Consider the following 19,704-nt stretch of genomic DNA (forward strand, 5'->3'; position numbering starts at 1 on the left):
TCAGCATCCTTTTAGGTGTGCTGAGCCGTGCCAGTTATTCTGTATACCTTGGGGAATACATTCTTGACATAGATGGGCAGGTCGCCGTGGGAACTGCCGATTCCTCCCACAATACTGAAGCCAAGCCCAGCAGAGCCACGTTCAAAAGCGATAGTTTGAAACTGAGGAGAACTTTACACAAAAAAAACATTTTATTGACAAACAGGGCAAAGACTAATTTCTTTGTATAGTTGAAAAAGTGAATGAAATTGCAAGCATAGCACTTCAGTTGAGCTGTTAGGAAAATAATACGGGTGCCCTGAAGAGACCTTTCAGGTCTTGAGTGTGTAGGATTTTGCTGACTTTACAGTCGAACAGCTTCTATATGACTGTAGACACGAAGTCTGAGACATCTGAAAGCAGACATTTCAGTACAAATGGGCAATTGTTCTTCCGAGGCTCTGAAGGAGAAATTGTGTTGAAACTATAATGATGCATAAATCACAGATGAAATCTCTGCAGGACAACGGAGAATGTTGTCTCTGACCCATTATGGTCCTCTATGGTATATAAATGTTTTAGCACACTCATTTGACCCAAGGGAGTCCCGGGTTGTGTGACTATGTTATAACAGCCCTGACTGATAAATGAACATGAATGATAACCAACCCGTTTGTTTACTAATGTTTACTAAAAATGTCTTTCAACATAAAAAATGTATATCATAATATTAAATTATTATATCATTAAATGGTTTAAAACTGTGTTGTCAAAGTTGACAAGCACGTTTTATTGGTTAGATATTTGCAAATCCAAGTCACGAAAGGGTGACTATTAATGATTTATGAAACAAAATCACAAAATATTGGTTTCAAAAAAGGTTTCAGGAGGGCAGCAGAATAATATATCTTTTTCTTATTATGTTATTCTTATTTACCCGTGTCAGATTTTTCTATTTAGTGTATTTTTGCACCGAAAAAAATGAAAAGCACTTTTTTCATAAATTTGATTGATTACTTTTTCTGGGGAAAGGAAAATATTTCTTAAGGATGTTGGTAACCAAACAACAGATTCAGCTTCTGAAAAACAAATATGGTCATTTTAGCATAAACATTTAAATAAAATAAAACACTTTTTGTGTTTTTGTAATAATGGCCTTTTAAAGTTAATCCTTTTTTTATTCATTTGATTAATTTAACAGCATATCATGTAGTTAATTAGATTAACAAATGTAATTGCATGACGGCCCTGATTTTATATTATGTGATAATATATATTTTTATTACGTAATTTTTACAAAAACGAAAACCATCTCGTTTCATAAATGCGATTTAACAGACGAAAATATCTGTACATACTGTTTTTATGGCTGTATTATTTTAAAAGTCAAATCATGCCACTAGACTCAGGGACACTGGCCGAATATATGGACACCATACAAGGGTTAAAACGGGTACAAAAGAGAAATAACAGAATGACTCATTATCATAATGTGATGTACTCATATAATACATTATGAATTTCCAAAAGAGGAAAAGCATTGGTCGATAAAAAACACCATGTAAACAATATCGCTATAAATATAGAAAATCATCATTCCCTATATTGCATAACAACATCTTTATTTTCCATCATTTTTTAAAACCTAATTGATTTGCTTAGACAGAATTTTAATTATTAATACCTCTGTTGATTTTCCAAGAGTCCAGTTGAGGAGGGAATTAAAGATGACTGATCTTTGCTGAACACTGCTCCACCCACACAGCCACTAGGCATCACCTTAACTCAAACACACACACAGTGCCGAGGTCGATAAAAGATGAGATGTGTAGAATGACTGAACATTGATTACGTGTTGTTTCATACACTTGATGAAGTATCATTTGATCGGTGTCTGAAGACACACCTGCAGTGTGACAGGCCCGCTGCTGTTTCTCAGAAGGGCTTTCACTTCAGCGACTGACAGATTTTCTGTTGATGTACCGTTAATGCTGATCAATCCAGCGCCGAGCTGAAAATTCAATTCAGACTTGATTATTTCAAAGGCGAGGTTGAGATTACCAAGCTCTATGTTTTTCTCCTTCTACCTGAAGGAGTCCAGACTGTGCTGCAGGTGTGGTAGGGTCCAGCTTGGAGATGTAAATCGTTGCGTGTCCCTGTGTGTCTCGCACTCCGAGCTCCACAGAATCACACTCATGCTGGGACACAATCACAGCAACTTAACCGTTTCATACGGTTACCAAAGCAACATGCCTTTGGAAGGGTTGGATGGCACTAAGAACTGTGTGTCAGTGTTTGAAAAGACATTTGTACCTACTGTACATTTATTTTTGTTTAAGGAACCATAGAGGATGCTCTAGCTAGTTTTTTGTTAGGTTACTTTTTGAAAAAAGCTTTTGTTGTTTGTTTTGACAGCATTTATTTTAAATAGTATATATCGTATCAGTTTTTAATATTATATTGAGAATAAATATTGTAAATATCATAGAATAACAGCCCCAATTCAGTTCTAATTTCAACATAGTCTGTGGGGCGGCCAATTCAACTCAAATCCATCTCATAAATCAAAACCGAGCCAATTCTTTTGCTTAACCTTGGTTAGAAATGCACATAAAACCAAACTCACCGTCTGAACAGTGACCGTTCTGATGTCCACGTTTTCGTCAGCGGCTGTGCAAGCATATGAAAGCATTGATTGACTGATCGTACTGATGACTAAATCTCAATAAAATGAATGATGTGTGTCAAATGCTCTTACAGTCATTTGTGCAGAGAGACGAGAGATGAGGGACATCCACCTCACCCAGCTGCCAGAATGCAAACACACAGATTTAAAAGACCACATTTCAATCGATCATTTAAAATGATCGGACAGTCGTCACGTTGACACCCTCATGAGAATCCCTCATCGAGCAATATACAGTACAGAAGCAAACACTGATTCTTTTGTCATCCAATATTTTAGAGGATCTATTGACAGAATTGCAATATAATATATACATACTAAGGGATGCACCGATATAATCGGCCGCCGATATTAATCGGCTGATATTGGATTCATTTAACACCATCGTCATATCGGCAATAGCATGAAAAAGGTAGATAATGATGTTATGGAGGCAATGAGTTTTTCCATCAGAAAACCTTTTTCTGTGAGCAAAATTATGAAATAGCCAAAGCACAGACTTTATTGAAGTTGGTTTATTAAATAAATGTTCAATGTTAAGTCAAATATGCGTTAATGTTGTTAATAAAAGAAATATTGGATAGCAAAAATCACCTTTGGAGATTGTCATGTTGTGTTTTTCTATCTTAACTTGTGCCTCTCTTAAAATGTTAACTGGATCCAATTCATGTTCAGTAAAATGTATTTAATGCAGAAAAAACGTTTATTCTGTTGTATTGTTCAGTGTGTTTACCCGGTCTCCATATGAGTAGTGTGGTAAAGCTTTAAAACGTGCCACCTCCAACAAGGCAGACCCAGTACAGCTCTACAACACACACACACACACACACACACACACACTGAAGGTATAATAACTCCTTTTGCACTTATGAAGGAAATAACATTCATTATTAATTACGAAGGAAATTTACTTGAGGAAATTGCATTAATTGCTTTATTCCTCAAAGGCACGTGTACGAGTGCGCACCTGCAGCAGCGCGCTGGCATATTCCTGCGGTGCCGCTCGGATGTCGTCCCCATTCACAGACAAAATCTGGTCACCTAGCAACAGTCTTCCATCCAGGTCCGCCACCCCTCCCCTCTTTATTTCAGACACAAAGATCCCTGTGTCATTCCTGCAAGAATAAAAAAGAACAAAAATATTTGTGTATTCACATGAATCTCTTGACAACTGGTTTATCAGCAAGGTTGGTGCTTACAACCCACCTCTTACCCACAATGCCAAACCCCAGACTCAGTCCCTGTTCTAAGTTCAGCTCGACGCTGAAGAGGTCCCACATGTCAGCGGGTGTGTGGTTGTGTAGTGTGTGTGTTGTGTGATTCTGCTGTGTTTCTGTGACAGGATCTCTGTATATACACAGTCGCACACGCTGTGGGCTCAAGCGCAGGACGCTCAAGGCCTCCTCGTGTGTGGCCATTCTCAGATCAATGCCGTTTACCTTGAAGAGAGAACAATGATTAGTCAAGAGCCATTCAGAGAACCTTGGGAAGGAATATTAAAGATATCTGTATTTGACTATACTTCAATATGTACATTATGAACCCGAGCACTGTTGTTTTAATTTTTCATCATCTAAACCATGAAATTACTTTTTTCTTCTGTAAGCATTTGACTGTTCAAATAATGCTGTGAGTAATTTTAAGTGAATTTGCTCTACTCAAGAACATTTTAAGTACATGTACTTTTTGCACTTCACTAAAGCATATCGCTGCTGTCCTTGTATCTCCATATTATGATTTTTATTTTATGCCATAAATCATTAATATTAGTCACCCTTTATATTTTTCACTGGGTTTTGCTAATATCTATCCAATAAAATATGTTAGAAAGTGCCTGTCAATTTTGACAGTATTAAATCGTTAAAAAAGTACAGTGTTTTTCCATTTTCTGATAAACAGCGAATTTGGAAATGCAAGGTTTGGGAAGGACAGTGACTATACTTTATACTCCACTACATTTCATAAATAAACGTTTAAAGTCATTTTCAAGTCAAGTAAAACGCAAATATTTGTGAACGTACTTTAGAGTCAAATGATCACAGCTGCTTACCTCTAATATATGATCTCCTGCCCATAACCGACCGTCTCTGTGTGCTGCGCCACCCTGATTCACTTCATGAATCACTATTACGCCCTGAAAATGAAAAAGAATTTATTCAATATATACAACAGAAAACGATTTAGACTGGTCCCTTCATAAAAAAACTAACTTGGGGAGGATGATGTCGACAACTTTATTGATCAAATTAACATATAAACTGAATAGAGCGCTATAAAATTTACAAGCTTCATGCTTTTAACCCTTTTCAAGCCTTGCATTGCAAGTCAAGGGATATAATGGAATGTCCACTGTAAGAAAAAATGTAGGCCTCAACTCAAAATTTTCTAATGAAACAAACACAATTTAAAAAAGTCTGTTCCTTAAATCTACAGATCTCTGAACCAGTAGCGTAGCAACGAGGGGGCCTGAGGGGACGTCATTTACATGTACAGCCCTCCGCCTTGTCATGTAAAAGGTAAGCCAATGGTTTGACTGGTAGGCGCCAAGCTACTGCGGTTCTTAATCCCAGTCCTCACGACCCCCCGCTCTGCATATTTTGCATGCTTCTCTCACCACTTTAGAGTTTTGTTCAATTCGCCCGTAAGAGCCCTGCGTAGGGGACATGAAGTGCACTACTACACAAATGTCATGATTGCAGTTAAATAACCCATCAAACTTCTGTCGTAAGTTTTGTCCTCGTGTGAAGACGCTGCAGGCAGCCGTGTAGCGCAAATACATGTTCTGAACAGAACTTAACTTCAGAAGTAAACTTCAGCTCATTTCCTGTGTGCAGGGAGTAGAGAGCAGTAAACACTTTCTTGGGACCACGTCAATCGAGTTAAAGTTAGTTGAGTTAGTTCTATCAACTCTGGGTAGGCTTACCTTGAGTTAAGCGCGTGCACCACGACTACGACAAGCCATTATCAATGGAGCTCCGTCCGATATTACAATTCACCATGGCAAATGCATTAAAAAAAGCAACATGGCGGCATTAATGGTATTTGTGTGATCAAAATGTGTGCAATGAATGACTCTATAAAATGAATGAATGAACGAGGTACACCACTTGCACTTTAAAAAGGGGCAGGAGATCAAGTGAAACGACCAGGTTTGGATCAAAGAGTAAGTTGCTATGGTTACTGACTACCTCTCTTTTAGGAACGCGCTTGAGTTACCCAGCTTTCTCGGGTTTGACGTACCTCACATTCTGAAATGGAAAACCCAGAGTCCTCGTTTCAGTTCCCTGGTGTGTTAAACAAAAGAAAGAGAAATATGCGGCGCAGGGGGGTCACCAGGAACCCCTCAAAAATAAAATTCTTACTATGCCACTGCTCTGAACCAGTTGAAAGATTCCGACAAAATGACACTATTTGAGTTGAGACCTGAATTTTCTTGTCATTCAAAGTATTGTTACAGTTTTTAAAAGGGTAGTTGACCAAGAAATCAGTTTTTTGGCTTCAAAAGACTTGAAATCTAGCATTAAAGTCTGCTTGGTAGCATTTCATGAATGTTTTAACTTGAAAATCTCTGGGGCCACCATTTACTTAAACTGTACGGCAATAAGTGGTGAACATTTTACAAGTCTTTTGTGTTCTACTGAAGAAAAAATATAAGATTAGAGTGATATGTGAGTGAATTTATTTATCGGGCACCTATAACTTTTAGATCCTGTAAATAACATTGTAGTGGAATTTATATTGTAAAAAATACTGGGATATTTTCAAGCCATGGTTGGGTCATAAACCGACAAACACTACCATTTGGGTTATAAATTAACCAAACTGCTTGTTGTTTGGTGAAATGTGATTTTTGTTGGGTCAACTTAACCCAGTTGACCTTTGTAACCTTTTTGACCCAACCATGGGTGGAAAATAACCCAGCAGTTTTTAGAGTCTACTTTATTCAGATTTCCATAACAAATGCTGAGGTTGTCTCGCGGTAAAAATACATTTTGTTCATTACTCACCAGCGCTGTGTTGCATCCTCCTACTATGCTAAGGCTGAGCCCCGTGTGGCCCTTGTAGATATCTATGATATTGATGCAGCCAGGTACGATGGGACATGTAAGAGGGTCAGAGGTCACAGAACACTGAGCCAAGTAAGACGTGCTTTGAGGTCCCATGCGAGAGCTCTGATTGGCTGTGAAACCGCACAATCGGCTCTCATCGGCTGATGAGATGTCAGATGACAGAGGGGAACAGGAGCTGGAGGGTGTGTGACTGGCAGGATGACAGGAGAGCTTGTGATTGGATGTGGCATTGATTGAAGCAGGAAGACCGACGTTGAGCTTCTCTGAGGAGCAAGACTTCACTTTATCCTCTTCACTGATACTTCCATCCTAACGGCAAACACAAAGAAAAGAACAAAGAGACACAGAGAATGAAGCAGGCATTGACTATAACCGGTCTGCGTGTGTCATGTTTTTGATGTCACATATAGACATTCAGGTTTACCTGTGATAACATGGAATGTTGACCTTCGGATGCTGTAGAGGGGGATTTAACAGGACCGCTGCCCATCTAAATACGCAAAAGTTACACTTGATAATGTAGAAGACAGATCATCATCCAGCAATGTGGTAAATGAAAACAAATTGAATATCAAATTATTAATGTCAGAAGCATGAAGCTATGCAAATATATTGTCATGAACTTGCTCAGAACCTATGACATGATTTGTTATTTAAGCATAATTTCATAATTATCATGTTTTCTACTATTTTTAGGAAATTTGTGTTTGTGTGTTTGTGTGGTCCTGGTAAACCCCACAGTATAAAGACCAAATGTTTTGACCTTGTGGGGACATTTTGGGGTTCCAATGAGAAAACCAGCTTATCAATTAAATTAAATTAAATATGTTTCTTTGAAGAATTTAAAATGCAGAAAGGTTTCTGTTATGGTTTGGTTTAGAGGTAGGGGATGGAATATAGAGTTTTTAAAGTAAAAAAATCATCAGGTCTATAGAAAAGTCCCCATAAAATACAAACATTGTGTGTGGTGTAGTGTGTGCTCATTGCCTCCAATACTGGTCCTGCAGCCATTTGTTTCCTTGAGAGAGAAATAAATATGTACATCAAAACATGCAATAATTATATGACATACACTGTACATAGCCTAAATACAGAAATTGGTGGACATACAGTAAATATACAGTCATTTCACTGTAATGTATTTTTTAAACGTTTTTACAATATTATTCATACATCTGAGCCCACTATATTTTAAATGCATACATTTTTTCATGACAAACTATATTATCAGCATAATAATACGAGTATAAAGTTAAACTGACAATATCTGGTGAAAATTCTGTCATCATTTACTCACCTTACTTCACTTGTCATTTCAAACCTGTATGACTTTCTTCTGCAGAACACAAAAGAAGATATTTTAAAGATTGTTGGTAACCCGAACAAAGGCGGAACCCATTGATGTGCATTGGTTTTGTGTCTATACAATAGAAGTGAATGGGTACCACCGTTGTTCAGTTACCAACCTTCTTTAAAATATCTTCTTCTGTGTTTTGCAGAAGAATAACCTCATACTGGTTAGACAAGAGGGTGAGTAAATGATGACAGAATGTTCATTTTTGGCTGTACTATCCCTTTAAGAAGAATAACCTCATACTGGTTAGACAAGAGGGTGAGTAAATGATGACAGAATGTTCATTTTTGGCTGTACTATCCCTTTAATAACAGCATGTGCTCAAGTTGGCACAGACTCTTGGTACAAAACCTGATGATTCAATTGATCTCACCGTGATTTGAAAAAGAGTATCTTGTACGCATCAATGGAAGCCAGAAACCTGACCTTTAGTAAATTGCTTATTACAAATTGCCATAGATTTCATTAGTGAAAACGAGTCGAATCTTAATCGTAAAATATTTATTTTTATGTCAGTATCTGAAATGTATTGGTTGTGCGTAGTGATGTGAGTTGCAATGCCCAATGCAGTAAGAGATTATAAATATACTACTCAGACTATATGTAGAGTATATTCAAATGGATGCAGCTTTGGATGTCTGCATTCATATGGTAATGTTTCACCTGGTGAGAAGGACCCTGACTTCAGCTGAAGCGCTATTGATGATCGCTGTAGCATTCTGGTGACTGCGCCCATACAGCACCTGTCCATTTATCTGTAAAAAACACACACACATATGCTGTGGATTAAACCTAGATCTTTGATAAAAACACCCACATTAGTAGTCACCGGCATAATGTTTGTCAAATACTACACCTGCATAAAAAGTCGAACTAAGCAGCATAAACATGCATAACAATTCATGCTCCAACCTTGTCTTTCCATTATTGTATCATGAAAAATTAAACAGTTCTCTTCTCGATTACAATATAGCATCTTGAATTACAATATACAGTAGCATAATGTCTCGAATAATATTATAATAATATGTTGTTGAGTTAAGAGTTCAGGCGCATTATTAAAGAAAAATTGTTACTCAGAATCCTATCTTATCTGTTCGGTTACCATGGTGATTTCAGTTACAGCATTGAACTTAGTCGGACCCTAACTTATGAGACTTCTTCAACGTGTCTTCACCTCCAACAGTTCATCTCCCACTCTGATCCGACCATCTGCGACAGCAGCTCCGTCTGGTTTGATCTCCGACACATACACGCTCATCCTGCCACGCGCACCATCTCTGTTTCCCGACAAACACAGGCCGAGTCCGGAGCTGTGTGAACGGCAGTCCAGCTCGAACATGTGCAGCTTTCCGGGCAGGCTGCCGTACCTCTGCAGCACGCGACCTGCCAAACATTCATGATACAATGCAAACACATTATAAGGTGTTAAATTATGCAGATTTGAGAACAATTTTGTTGTAAACTTTATATTAAATCTCCTATAAAACATGCATATACAGTTCATATACAGTTGAAAAACACTTTGCCCAAGTAACATTTTTGCATTTGGTTCACAATGCACCAAACATTCTAAGATTGTCTGTTTCCCAGATTTTGAATGCTGGGAAACATTTTCCCACTAAGTCAACAAAACCCAAACCCGTCAGAATTTGATGTTTGGTGACATACTGTGGGAAACTATGAGCTAGCCTATACTCATGTTTAGTGACCACTGGCGAAAACAGTACAGTACAGTTACAATACTATTACTGCTATTATAATAAAACGACAGGTCAATTAAAAAGAAAACAATATTAGTCATATTTTAAATATTTATACTTTATTCTAGTATAGAATCTTCGTCAGAGACCATTTTTATCAAGGAAAATATTTGTAGAGGACACACACACGTACTCCAGTAAGTGGTCTGCTCCTGATCGCTCTGATGATGTGAAGCTTCCTCAGGCAAGGGTGGTCTCTCTGGAACTCTCAGGCAAGGGTGGTCTCTCTGGTGCACTCCATCTGCTTCTGTGTCCAGAGGCCTGGAGGCCAACTTCATTATGGGAGGCTTCCCCAACTTTTCTTCTCCAGTACGCTACAACATACAGCAACATTAGGACTGAGGACATTCCATAGACGTTTTTGATCAGATCTGTATTTTTTATTTCTTACCACTTATATTGGTTGAATGTGGAGGAAATGTGCAAATTAACATACACTACAAGTCAGAAGTTTGGAAACACTTTTCCTTTTTTAGAATTATAAACACATGAAACTATGTAGTACAGTAACTGTGGGAATTGTTGTGACTAAAAGCATCTAAGCTTCTTCCACCCTTCGCCTAGAATTTGCTAATTTAAGGATTCATTATGTAAGGTCTTTATACTGAACACATAACTATGTTTATTATATTGCATTTATGTCAATACTAGATTTTCCAAAACATTACACATTGGTCCTGTAAGCATACACCTTGAGATTGGTTTGAAAACATTTGACAGGTACTGTACATTTATCAGGTTATTGCTACACAGACACACTTTACAGACCTTAAAGGGGGCGGGGCTGAAGGGGCAGGTGTGGGAGCGGTGCAAAAGATTATTGGGTACCTCATACTCCTAGAGATGAGACATTCCTAGATATTAGCATGTATATCACTATACACATACACACACACACACACGCGCATGCACACGGCAAAAAGCGCACCTGATAACTTTGATAATTTGTTTTTGACTGATTGTCTTCCTCATGGCAGTTGACAGGAACTGAAAGCTGTGGATGAAGAGGAAATGATATTTTCATGTATATAATGGCATTGAGCGTGTGTGTTGTTATGTGTGTGCAGGCGTGTTACCTTTGGACTCTGCACTAGCAGTTCTACTCTGTTTCCTGCTCTTCGAATCGCCTCAACGGCTTCTTCATGAGTAAAATCGCTCACATCTACACCTCCGACCTGCCTCCACACACGTACACACACACACGCACGCACACACATACAAACACACACACTGAATTTTACAATTACTTTGGTGATATCATATACAATCAAAATCACTTCACTGTTCATCCACACACACCTGAAGAATGCGATTTCCTTCCTTCAGAACTCCGCTGCGGGCTGCTGGGCTGTCCTCAGCGATGTGTTTAATGAAGATGCCTCTTCTCATTTCTCCATTGCTCAGACGACTCCCCATGCCACGGCCACCCACCACACTGATCCCGAGACACGTCCCTCCCGCCTTGAATAACGTCACCCTGGTTTAAATCAGACACACACACACACACAATACATCACTACATGCACATGAATGTAAACATCTGCTGAGTTTTTTCTCCATATGGGCGATACCTTCTAGGGCAACTCCACGAGCTACGATCCTTCCCGTGTGGCTCTTCTTCACCTTTGTCTTTCATTGCACTCTGTCCATGCATTTGTTTACTCCCAGCTCCCGTGTCTTCATCCTGTCTTTCACCGTTCTCCCTTTGCCTTGGGTTTTCTCTACTGTCATTCACTTCTGCAACATGAATCTTTCCATTCACCCGTCTACCATCCACTGTACTCTGGTGTTCTGAAATGCATTCACTGACACAAAGAAAGCTTTAGTACATGAGATGTCAAGGAGATGCCACGGAAGAAACAGAGAAAGATTTTCCTTACAGGGTTTTAAAGGGCAAGTTCTGAGGTTGCTTGGATTCGACGGTGGTGGGTCGGTGTGTTTCCATTTCCTGTTTGGATTGGGGAAAGCTGCCTCTGTACTCCTCCAGGAAGGCGGCAGGTATGTACGTCACACTGACACACCAATCCCAAATGGACAGGAAGAAGAAATGGTCACACTTTATATTAGGTAGCCTCAACTAACATGGATTTGATCAAATGTACTTGTTATGTGCATATATGTTACATTGAAATGCTTAATTCAAATGTGTAGTTTACGCTGGTAAATGGTTTATAGCGGTGCTGATGGTTTATATTTGTAATCGAATCTAATAGAATTTCTATGTAAGTATGCTAAGTCTCGTATTTACTAAATAGCAGGTAAACGTGTTTGTGAACACCTCAGATCAGGTCCAATGAGGGAATGTCTTCGCAGCATAGCTCTGGCTTGTGCATTAGTCAGATCGGTGGTGGATTCTCCATTGACGGCTATAATTCCATCCCCCACTGCCAGTCTCCCATCCATACTGATTGACCCGCCATGAACCACTGATCGAATTATCATGCCTGAACCGTCCCTTGAGGCACTCACTGTCATACCTGCACGAACAGGCACACAAACACATGTCATGCACACATGGTCACCTGGCTATTTCAATGCCAAGTATCTGCATACAGTGTGTGTGTGTGTGTGTGCACATTTCCTAAGTGTCCGCTAAAATATGGCAAAAACCCTTGAAGCTGATTTTCTTAAGATTTATAACAGTGCAAAATAATACTTTCATTAAAATCTAAATATGCCAAAATGGGCCTGCAAGGGTTAGAGTTCTGGTGTGGTAATTACAATTATCTCGGTTTAATAACAAAGGCTGTCAATGGGAGGGCCTTAGGTAGCCTACACTGTAAACCTTAAATTCTTAAATTAAGAATATTATGAACCAAACGGCTTTAATGAGTAAACTCTGTTTATAAGTCAAATTAACCAATTTTGAATTGAAAAAATTACTTTCGTAGGCAAAAAAAATGATTGTGCTAACGTATTCATTGCTATGATCAGAAAGTTGCAATTTTATTGAAAAAATGGGAACACTCAAATCACATATGAAATCTCTATGAACAAAACATTCAAGTTGTAAACAAAATATTGTGACAATGGTCAATGAAAGCCAAAATCATCAACACATTGATTTTAACATTTTAGAGATCTTATACGTGATTTGTGTTCCTTTGGTTTTTGTGAGCCGTGTATTTTTGAAATGGACAACTTGGACTAATGAATAAAATCATGAATAAAAGCCGCCAATAAGAGTCCAGCATAGATAGAAAATCCTTTAATGCTGTTTGAAAAGCTTCCCAGGTTAAGACCTCATGAAACTGAATGATCAAATGTGTAAATCAAAAGTGTAAGTTTAGCAAATTCTAGGTAAGGGTGATAACTTAGAAGATGCTAAAATATCATAAAGTGTTAATTTATTTTGGATGCTTTTAGTCACAAACTAATTCTTACAGTCATAATTGTGTTATTTCATGCTTTATTTGACTATTCCAAAAGGTGAAAAATCTATATAAGCAGTGAGTAAGTGTTCCCAAACTTTACACTGGTGCAGTTAATATATAATATAATTACAATTAATGTACAATTTACAGGTATTTAATGACCTTTTTTCCTTCTGTGAACTACTAACAAACTCTCTCCTAATTTTAAATAATAATATTGTTTCTATTTGCATTTATTTGCAGAAAATGGAGAAAACTGCAGAAACGGGTCGAAAATCAGAACAGAAAAGATGCTCTGTTTTTTAGACCTCAAATATTTAAAAGAAGTTAATATTAATTCAAAGCAAAACCAGTAATATTTGTACATGTGTGTAAAGTTCAACTGAAAATGTAACCACCTCATGCAACACATTTTTATACTAACCGTGTGACATCATCAGTTCATAATTGTCATTTGCATACCTCATGAACTCCATAACCGGCAATTCTCTTATCCGCTCAAACTCTCTTATTCCAACTCAATGTGCGAATTCTTTCTAATCATCGCTGAAAGTGTCAGTAGCACCATGTAGAGTCAGTGTGTTTGAGAAGGTCTCAAAAGCCTTCACTCACCTTGATGGCATATTAAGTGGGGGCTTTGACTCACTGTTGTATTAAATCCCAGCGTGAGCCTTCAACAATTCATTTTATGAGTGTAACGCTGAGCTTATTTTCTACATAATATACTTCAAACAGTGGCGCGCTGACATTATTGTGGGTGTGAAGGGACTGGTTTGCTTTGTGCTATTTTTTTGCCGTTATAAATCTGTCTTAACTACTCTCACTGTGAATAATGCGCAGCGCGAAACTCTATTAAAACATAATGTGCACCTGGCTTATAAATAATAAGAACTTATGCAGGTTGCTTTACAGTACATACGTTAACATGCTAGGACACCAGATGTGAGGAGACTAAGAACACTATGGTCGTAAAGAATTTGAGATTCATGCTTCTGTATTGTCTGAAGTTTTTTATTGTAAACATGCATTTTGCCAGAGCTAATGTTTCTTTCATGAACAGTCAAATTACAGTACAATCATAGTGTGCTAGATATATAAACAGTGCAGATGTGACCGTGTTAAGCACGGCACATCAGAAATGACACAACAGAAAGACACACAATATGACAAACAACACATACAGGTATGATTTGAAATCTCATCTGTCAAAGACACATGACATACATTGTATACAATGTGCAGATTCGATGTAAGATATGTCAATAAAGGTTGTTTAGATGAAACGGCATGCGTGGGATTGATGATTTAAACAACACTCATGCAGATCTTTATATTGGATACGATGATGAATCTTAATTTTGTAATAAATACTTGATCAAAAAGAAAGAAAATCAAGTTTTAATGGGAAGGCATGACTGATGTCTTCTTCACTGATCTAATACTGCATGCTAAGACAAAATAACTGTTACAGTTATGTTACAGAAGCATGACTATAGAATTATGGGAGGAATACAACATTTTGTGACCATTTATGATTTTGATTGTAATGCTAAATGTGACCTTTAAAAGATTAGTTCACCCATATATAATTATGGATAACTTTTTTCTCTTCGTGGGAGAACTAGTTGTTCTTCCCACGCAAATAAATGGAAAGAACATTGGAGCGTTCAAAGTACACTTGGGCAGATGCATACGGAGCCCTTTTAGGGACACGGTGGTGGAAAAATATGAGAGGGAAGAGAAAAATATTTTTTAAAGCTTTTGCGTTCCCTCACAAACATATTTGCGTTATCTAGCAAAACATTCTGCGAGTTTGGACAAACAAATCATGCTGGCAGAGTTTGAGGCTAACTGTAGCTCCGTACATAAACATTGGTCTATAGTCGCAGATTCCCGGACGAATAACTTGTGATCTAAACGTTCTTAAAACACAAATGACACCTCATTCTATGTAACATAAACAATGAGCTACAACTTAATTTTTCAGAAACCAAGCCTTGTATTGATCTCAGGCTGCAGCCGGCTGAGACAAGATCGAAGGGATCGTCCGCAAAGACTGCTAGAAATAGTCATTAACTTCAGTGTTACATACTGTAGTATAACTAGAATCAGTTTAAATTCAGCTGGATGTGTAATGTTTAAACTGCATTTGGTGACACTAAAGTGTGTAACGTTGAAGTTATTAACGACTGTTTTTGTAGTAAAGGTTTTCGGGTTTACAGTCACTTTGCAGACAGTCCCTTCGGACTCCGCCATGTCGCCAGCTCAAATAGAGATCAATTTATATTCTCGTTTCGAGGAGGACTATGTTGTAGATTCTTGTCTAAGGAATTATGTGTTATTTGTGTTATAACAACTTTTAGGTTTTTAAGTTATTGGTCCTGGAATCTACTGTGAACCGCTCCATTGTTAATGTACGGAGCAGGACAGCAGGAGATGTTTGTCCAAAATCACAGAATATTTTGCGATATAACGCGAAGGTTTTGGAGGGAAAGTAATGTTTCTCAGGGGAACGAAAAAGTTTTGCGAGATAACACAAAAGCTTTAAAAAATATTTGTCTCTCACCCCTTATATTTTTTCCACCACCAAGTCCCTAAAGGGTCTCCGTAGACGCTACCCCTTTCAAACACTTTGTTTGAAGTCTTGGGTTGGAAACAATGGCAACATTTTAATTTTAGGGTAAACTATTTTTTAAGGTAGCGTACAACATAAATAAAAATATGTTTTTATTATGAACCTAATGGACTGCAACACAAAACACATACATCTGAAGATCCCACACTTTGCAAAAATGTGGTAAGGGTGATAAAACATTACATCACCATTATAGGCCTACCAAATTACATACTACATACTATCATGCATGTGTATTTTCTTTAAACTGTTTGTAAACGTTTATGAGATGTGCTAAAGATCCAATGTAACCTCAACCAAAAATAAAAATTCTGTCATCTTTTACTCAGCCTCGAGTTAAAAAGATATTTGGAAGAATGCTTGTAACCAAACAGTTATTGGCCACTGTTGACTACCACAGTATGAAAAATGTCCCAGAGCTGTTGTGTAAAACAGAACTAAGAAATTCATGAAGCAAATTTGGCCAAGACCTGTTTGGTTATAAGCATTCTTTCACATATCTTTCTCTGTGTTCATTAAAACAACAACATTTATACGGGTTTGAAACAACTTGAGGGTGTGTAAATGTAGACAGAATTTAGATTTTTGGGTGAACAGTTCCTTGAACTGAGCTGTACCACACATACACAGACAAGCTCCATTTACATTGTTTTGTACAATTTACAGCTTACAGCTTTTACAGATCTCTCACAGGGTTGACCTCTCTATGCATGAAGACACTAAACATGTATAAGGACAGAGACAGAAAGAGTGTAATAATCAGGGTTAACATACCCAGACTGGAGTTTCCCCTGACTATAGTTATGGTTCTCTCAAAACCACTGGAGGGGACAGAGATGGCTTTAGAACCAGCCTCCATCTTCCTATTCTGAGTTTGAAACTTGTTCTGCAACAAAAACAATGAACAGCATCAGTATCCGATCTAGTGATCTGAAAGTAAAACAGATCTTCATAACCGCTAAGAATCCTTTTAAACATCTGTCAGGAAATAATGCTTTATTTTCAGTGATGACAGTGTTTATTTAGCACGCTAGAGTCAGTCCAGATCTCAGGAGACGTCCCGGGACGAGCTGGTGCCAGTTAATGTGTGACTGAAGGACATTCATAGCATCAAGAGCAATCCTCTGATGAGCAATTTATTGCTTTGTTTTGAAGCTGTTGTCAGATGTGTTGTCAAATATAACCCTTGTTGTCAAAACAAGAAATGCCGTTTTCTAATCACGAAAGCTCTTTTAAATTTGAACCCACATTCTCAAGCTTAAAATATGCCTGTATTCAAAGTCCCAAATACTCGCCAAGTGCCAAATTATGATGAAGTGCCACTTTAAGAGTGAGAGTCTGACCTGAACCAGCGAGGGGTTTCAATCCAAAAATCTCTCTTCACCTTTGTGAATAATGTAGCACAATGAGTTCTCCAAAATGTGATCTTGATGAGTCGATACATTTTTTGAGAAACTTGCAGAGTTTACTGACCGAGCTAAACTAGACTCTTGTGGCTAGACTAAAGGTCAGTTCACACCAAGAATCGTCTTATGAAGAAAATGTTAACCTCTTAAACTGCCACTCCCTGCGGACCAAAGGTAGATACAATATTGCATCGTCAAATCTATAAGTTGTGAAGCACAAAACTTGACATGTGTGCTTTCTTACCAGTCCCCCAACATAATGCAAAACAGTACATTACATTTATTTTTCCAAAACTCTAACCCAGGTGAAATTCTGGGCCCGGTTAAGAATAATATTCAATTTAATATTTATATCACACAAACTCACAAAACAAAACCATTTATTTATTATTTAATACATTTATTTATGAAAGCTCTCACTCTAAAAAATATGACATAGAACACATACAGTATGATAACTTTATTGACAAATTATAAAAATGCAAAATATGCACCAGAGGTAAAGAGGTTTAAAATAATTCTAAATGTAATAGTCCACATCAGAACTATAACAATAATGAAACAGGGAATGATATTGGTGGGATCACATTTAAAGCGATTTTTCCCAGATGCATGATCATTTTTTAAAGGGCTTGTGCAAATAAAAATGTACATCTGCATTTCACAAATAAAAATAACATTAGCGCATGCTTGTGTGGGTGCTAATATAGTTATTGTGATAATATTTCTTAATATTATACAGTGGTTATCTTTCTTCTATAGTTATTCTTCTTCTTAGTTATTGTTCCAATTACTGTTCTTGGTGTGTTCTGTTGTGTTTGTTTTGTTTATTACTGAGCATATTTTTTTAAATGTCTAAAAAATAAATAGTTTTTATTTTAAAAAGAACAGCTTTGTGTTAGGAAATATTTGTGGCTAGCAAAAAAAGTAACAAACATCTGTTCATAACGTTTTTCCCACTATCCGACCAAAAGGCATTTGTTGTGGCCTCGAGTAAGCCAAAACCTTCATGTGAATAAGAGATGATGTCACACAAATCCTGTCAACAAATATCCTCCCCAGTTAAACCCTGGCAGCTAGAATGACCACACTAAATTAGGTCAGCGGAAAAAACACTTTCTCCTTGGCTTACTGACTGACTCAGTGCAACTAGCTAGAAACAACCAGTGTTTACAAAGTCAAGCCCACTTGAAAACAAAAGGTTTGGGAAATCTATACTTCTACCACGTTCTACCAATCTACCATCTACGATCTACCAATCCACCCTTCACATGCTCGAAGAAATTTGACAAGCATCTGCAAAGTTGGTTGAAACAGGTGACTTTTGACCAGATGTCAAGAATATTGGAATAGGTGGCCTCTGAAACAAGCATATAGTGTATGTAGCCTACCTTCAAAAAGCCTTGCTGATTGTTACGTGCTGAGTGGCTGTTGCCTGTTACATCAGATCCTGTGTCCTGGGTGTCATTTTCCTGTCAATGACACAGCTTCATTAAATATTCCAGTCAAAAAGTTTGTCCCACTCCACTTTCTGTCTGCATACAGTCACGTATACAATACACACACTCTACATACTTTACTAAGAGAACATACAGAGAAGATGCATCCCTGGGACTAGCTAAACCCGCCGTGGAGCCGTGGGGCACAAACACACCTGCCTCTCGTTTTAAGAGGCTGGTGTTCGAATTCAAGAGACATTAAATATTAAAAGATGCTGGTAAGCAGAAACTCATGGGCCACGGTTACCGAGGCCTGCTTTACGACAGACAGTCCAGAAAACAAAGAACACCACCAGGCAGGAGAATGTATGCTATGCGAAATAAGATTAAACCAGACAAGCAAAACAAAAGACTAATGTAACTCTATAGACTAATAAAAACCCAGAGCTCAGCAAGGCTACACGAGTTTAGAATATGCAACATGACACGAACAACACACTGTGGTATCATTCCAAAGAAATAAGCCAATGTAAATTCAATAAAATACATATTCGAATTTTCTAACTTTGAGTACTTTAGGCCATCAGAACATTTAGACATTAATTTCTCTTTAAAATTTCTCTTTTCGCTGAGTTGTTTTTTTTTGTCTAGTGAATAAACAATAATATTTTTTTCTCTTAATGAACAAACGTTATCACCATTAATTCTGTAGAAGAAAATAATGGAAAAACGGCACATTCTTCTGGTTTGTTCTGGCTTACTTTCATAGCTAAGCTTTTTATGTATCCTAAATGAACCCAATTATATAACATCACCTTTTGCATAATTGGATGTACACTAAAAATATTATGTTTACTGCGGCTTCTCTTTATTTAGCATTTTTGATACAACTGGGTAAAGTGCACATGTTGGTTGCAGTATAAGTCATGACCAAGTTTCATGAAATGCACAGGTAAAACATTTTTACCCAAACATTTATGATTTATGACCCTTTTTTA

The 19,704-nt window shown here is 37.6% G+C and overlaps 1 protein-coding gene across 1 annotated transcript in view; it reads right to left on the reverse strand.

Moving 5' to 3' along the window:
- Positions 1–19,704, reverse strand: part of LOC306897833 (multiple PDZ domain protein) — a 38,345-nt gene that overhangs the window by 776 nt on the left and 17,865 nt on the right. Inside the window, exons 18-42 of the mRNA XM_079462908.1 lie at positions 18,659–18,739; positions 16,636–16,747; positions 12,131–12,329; positions 11,733–11,864; positions 11,424–11,657; positions 11,152–11,329; positions 10,929–11,027; positions 10,781–10,846; positions 10,621–10,689; positions 9,986–10,166; positions 9,267–9,475; positions 8,753–8,844; positions 7,723–7,753; positions 7,160–7,225; positions 6,673–7,044; positions 4,716–4,799; positions 3,872–4,104; positions 3,633–3,780; positions 3,399–3,470; positions 2,738–2,786; positions 2,606–2,649; positions 2,067–2,177; positions 1,886–1,990; positions 1,664–1,758; positions 48–171 (exon numbers count right to left, since the gene is read on the reverse strand). Of these exons, the coding sequence (XP_079319034.1) occupies positions 48–171; positions 1,664–1,758; positions 1,886–1,990; positions 2,067–2,177; positions 2,606–2,649; positions 2,738–2,786; positions 3,399–3,470; positions 3,633–3,780; positions 3,872–4,104; positions 4,716–4,799; positions 6,673–7,044; positions 7,160–7,225; positions 7,723–7,753; positions 8,753–8,844; positions 9,267–9,475; positions 9,986–10,166; positions 10,621–10,689; positions 10,781–10,846; positions 10,929–11,027; positions 11,152–11,329; positions 11,424–11,657; positions 11,733–11,864; positions 12,131–12,329; positions 16,636–16,747; positions 18,659–18,739 (3,186 nt within the window). The remainder of the gene's footprint in view (positions 1–47; positions 172–1,663; positions 1,759–1,885; positions 1,991–2,066; positions 2,178–2,605; positions 2,650–2,737; positions 2,787–3,398; positions 3,471–3,632; positions 3,781–3,871; positions 4,105–4,715; positions 4,800–6,672; positions 7,045–7,159; positions 7,226–7,722; positions 7,754–8,752; positions 8,845–9,266; positions 9,476–9,985; positions 10,167–10,620; positions 10,690–10,780; positions 10,847–10,928; positions 11,028–11,151; positions 11,330–11,423; positions 11,658–11,732; positions 11,865–12,130; positions 12,330–16,635; positions 16,748–18,658; positions 18,740–19,704) is intronic.

The sequence above is a fragment of the Barbatula barbatula genome, assembly GCF_947034865.1.
Source record: "Barbatula barbatula genome assembly, chromosome: 8".
NCBI classification, from domain to species: Eukaryota; Metazoa; Chordata; class Actinopteri; order Cypriniformes; family Nemacheilidae; genus Barbatula; species Barbatula barbatula.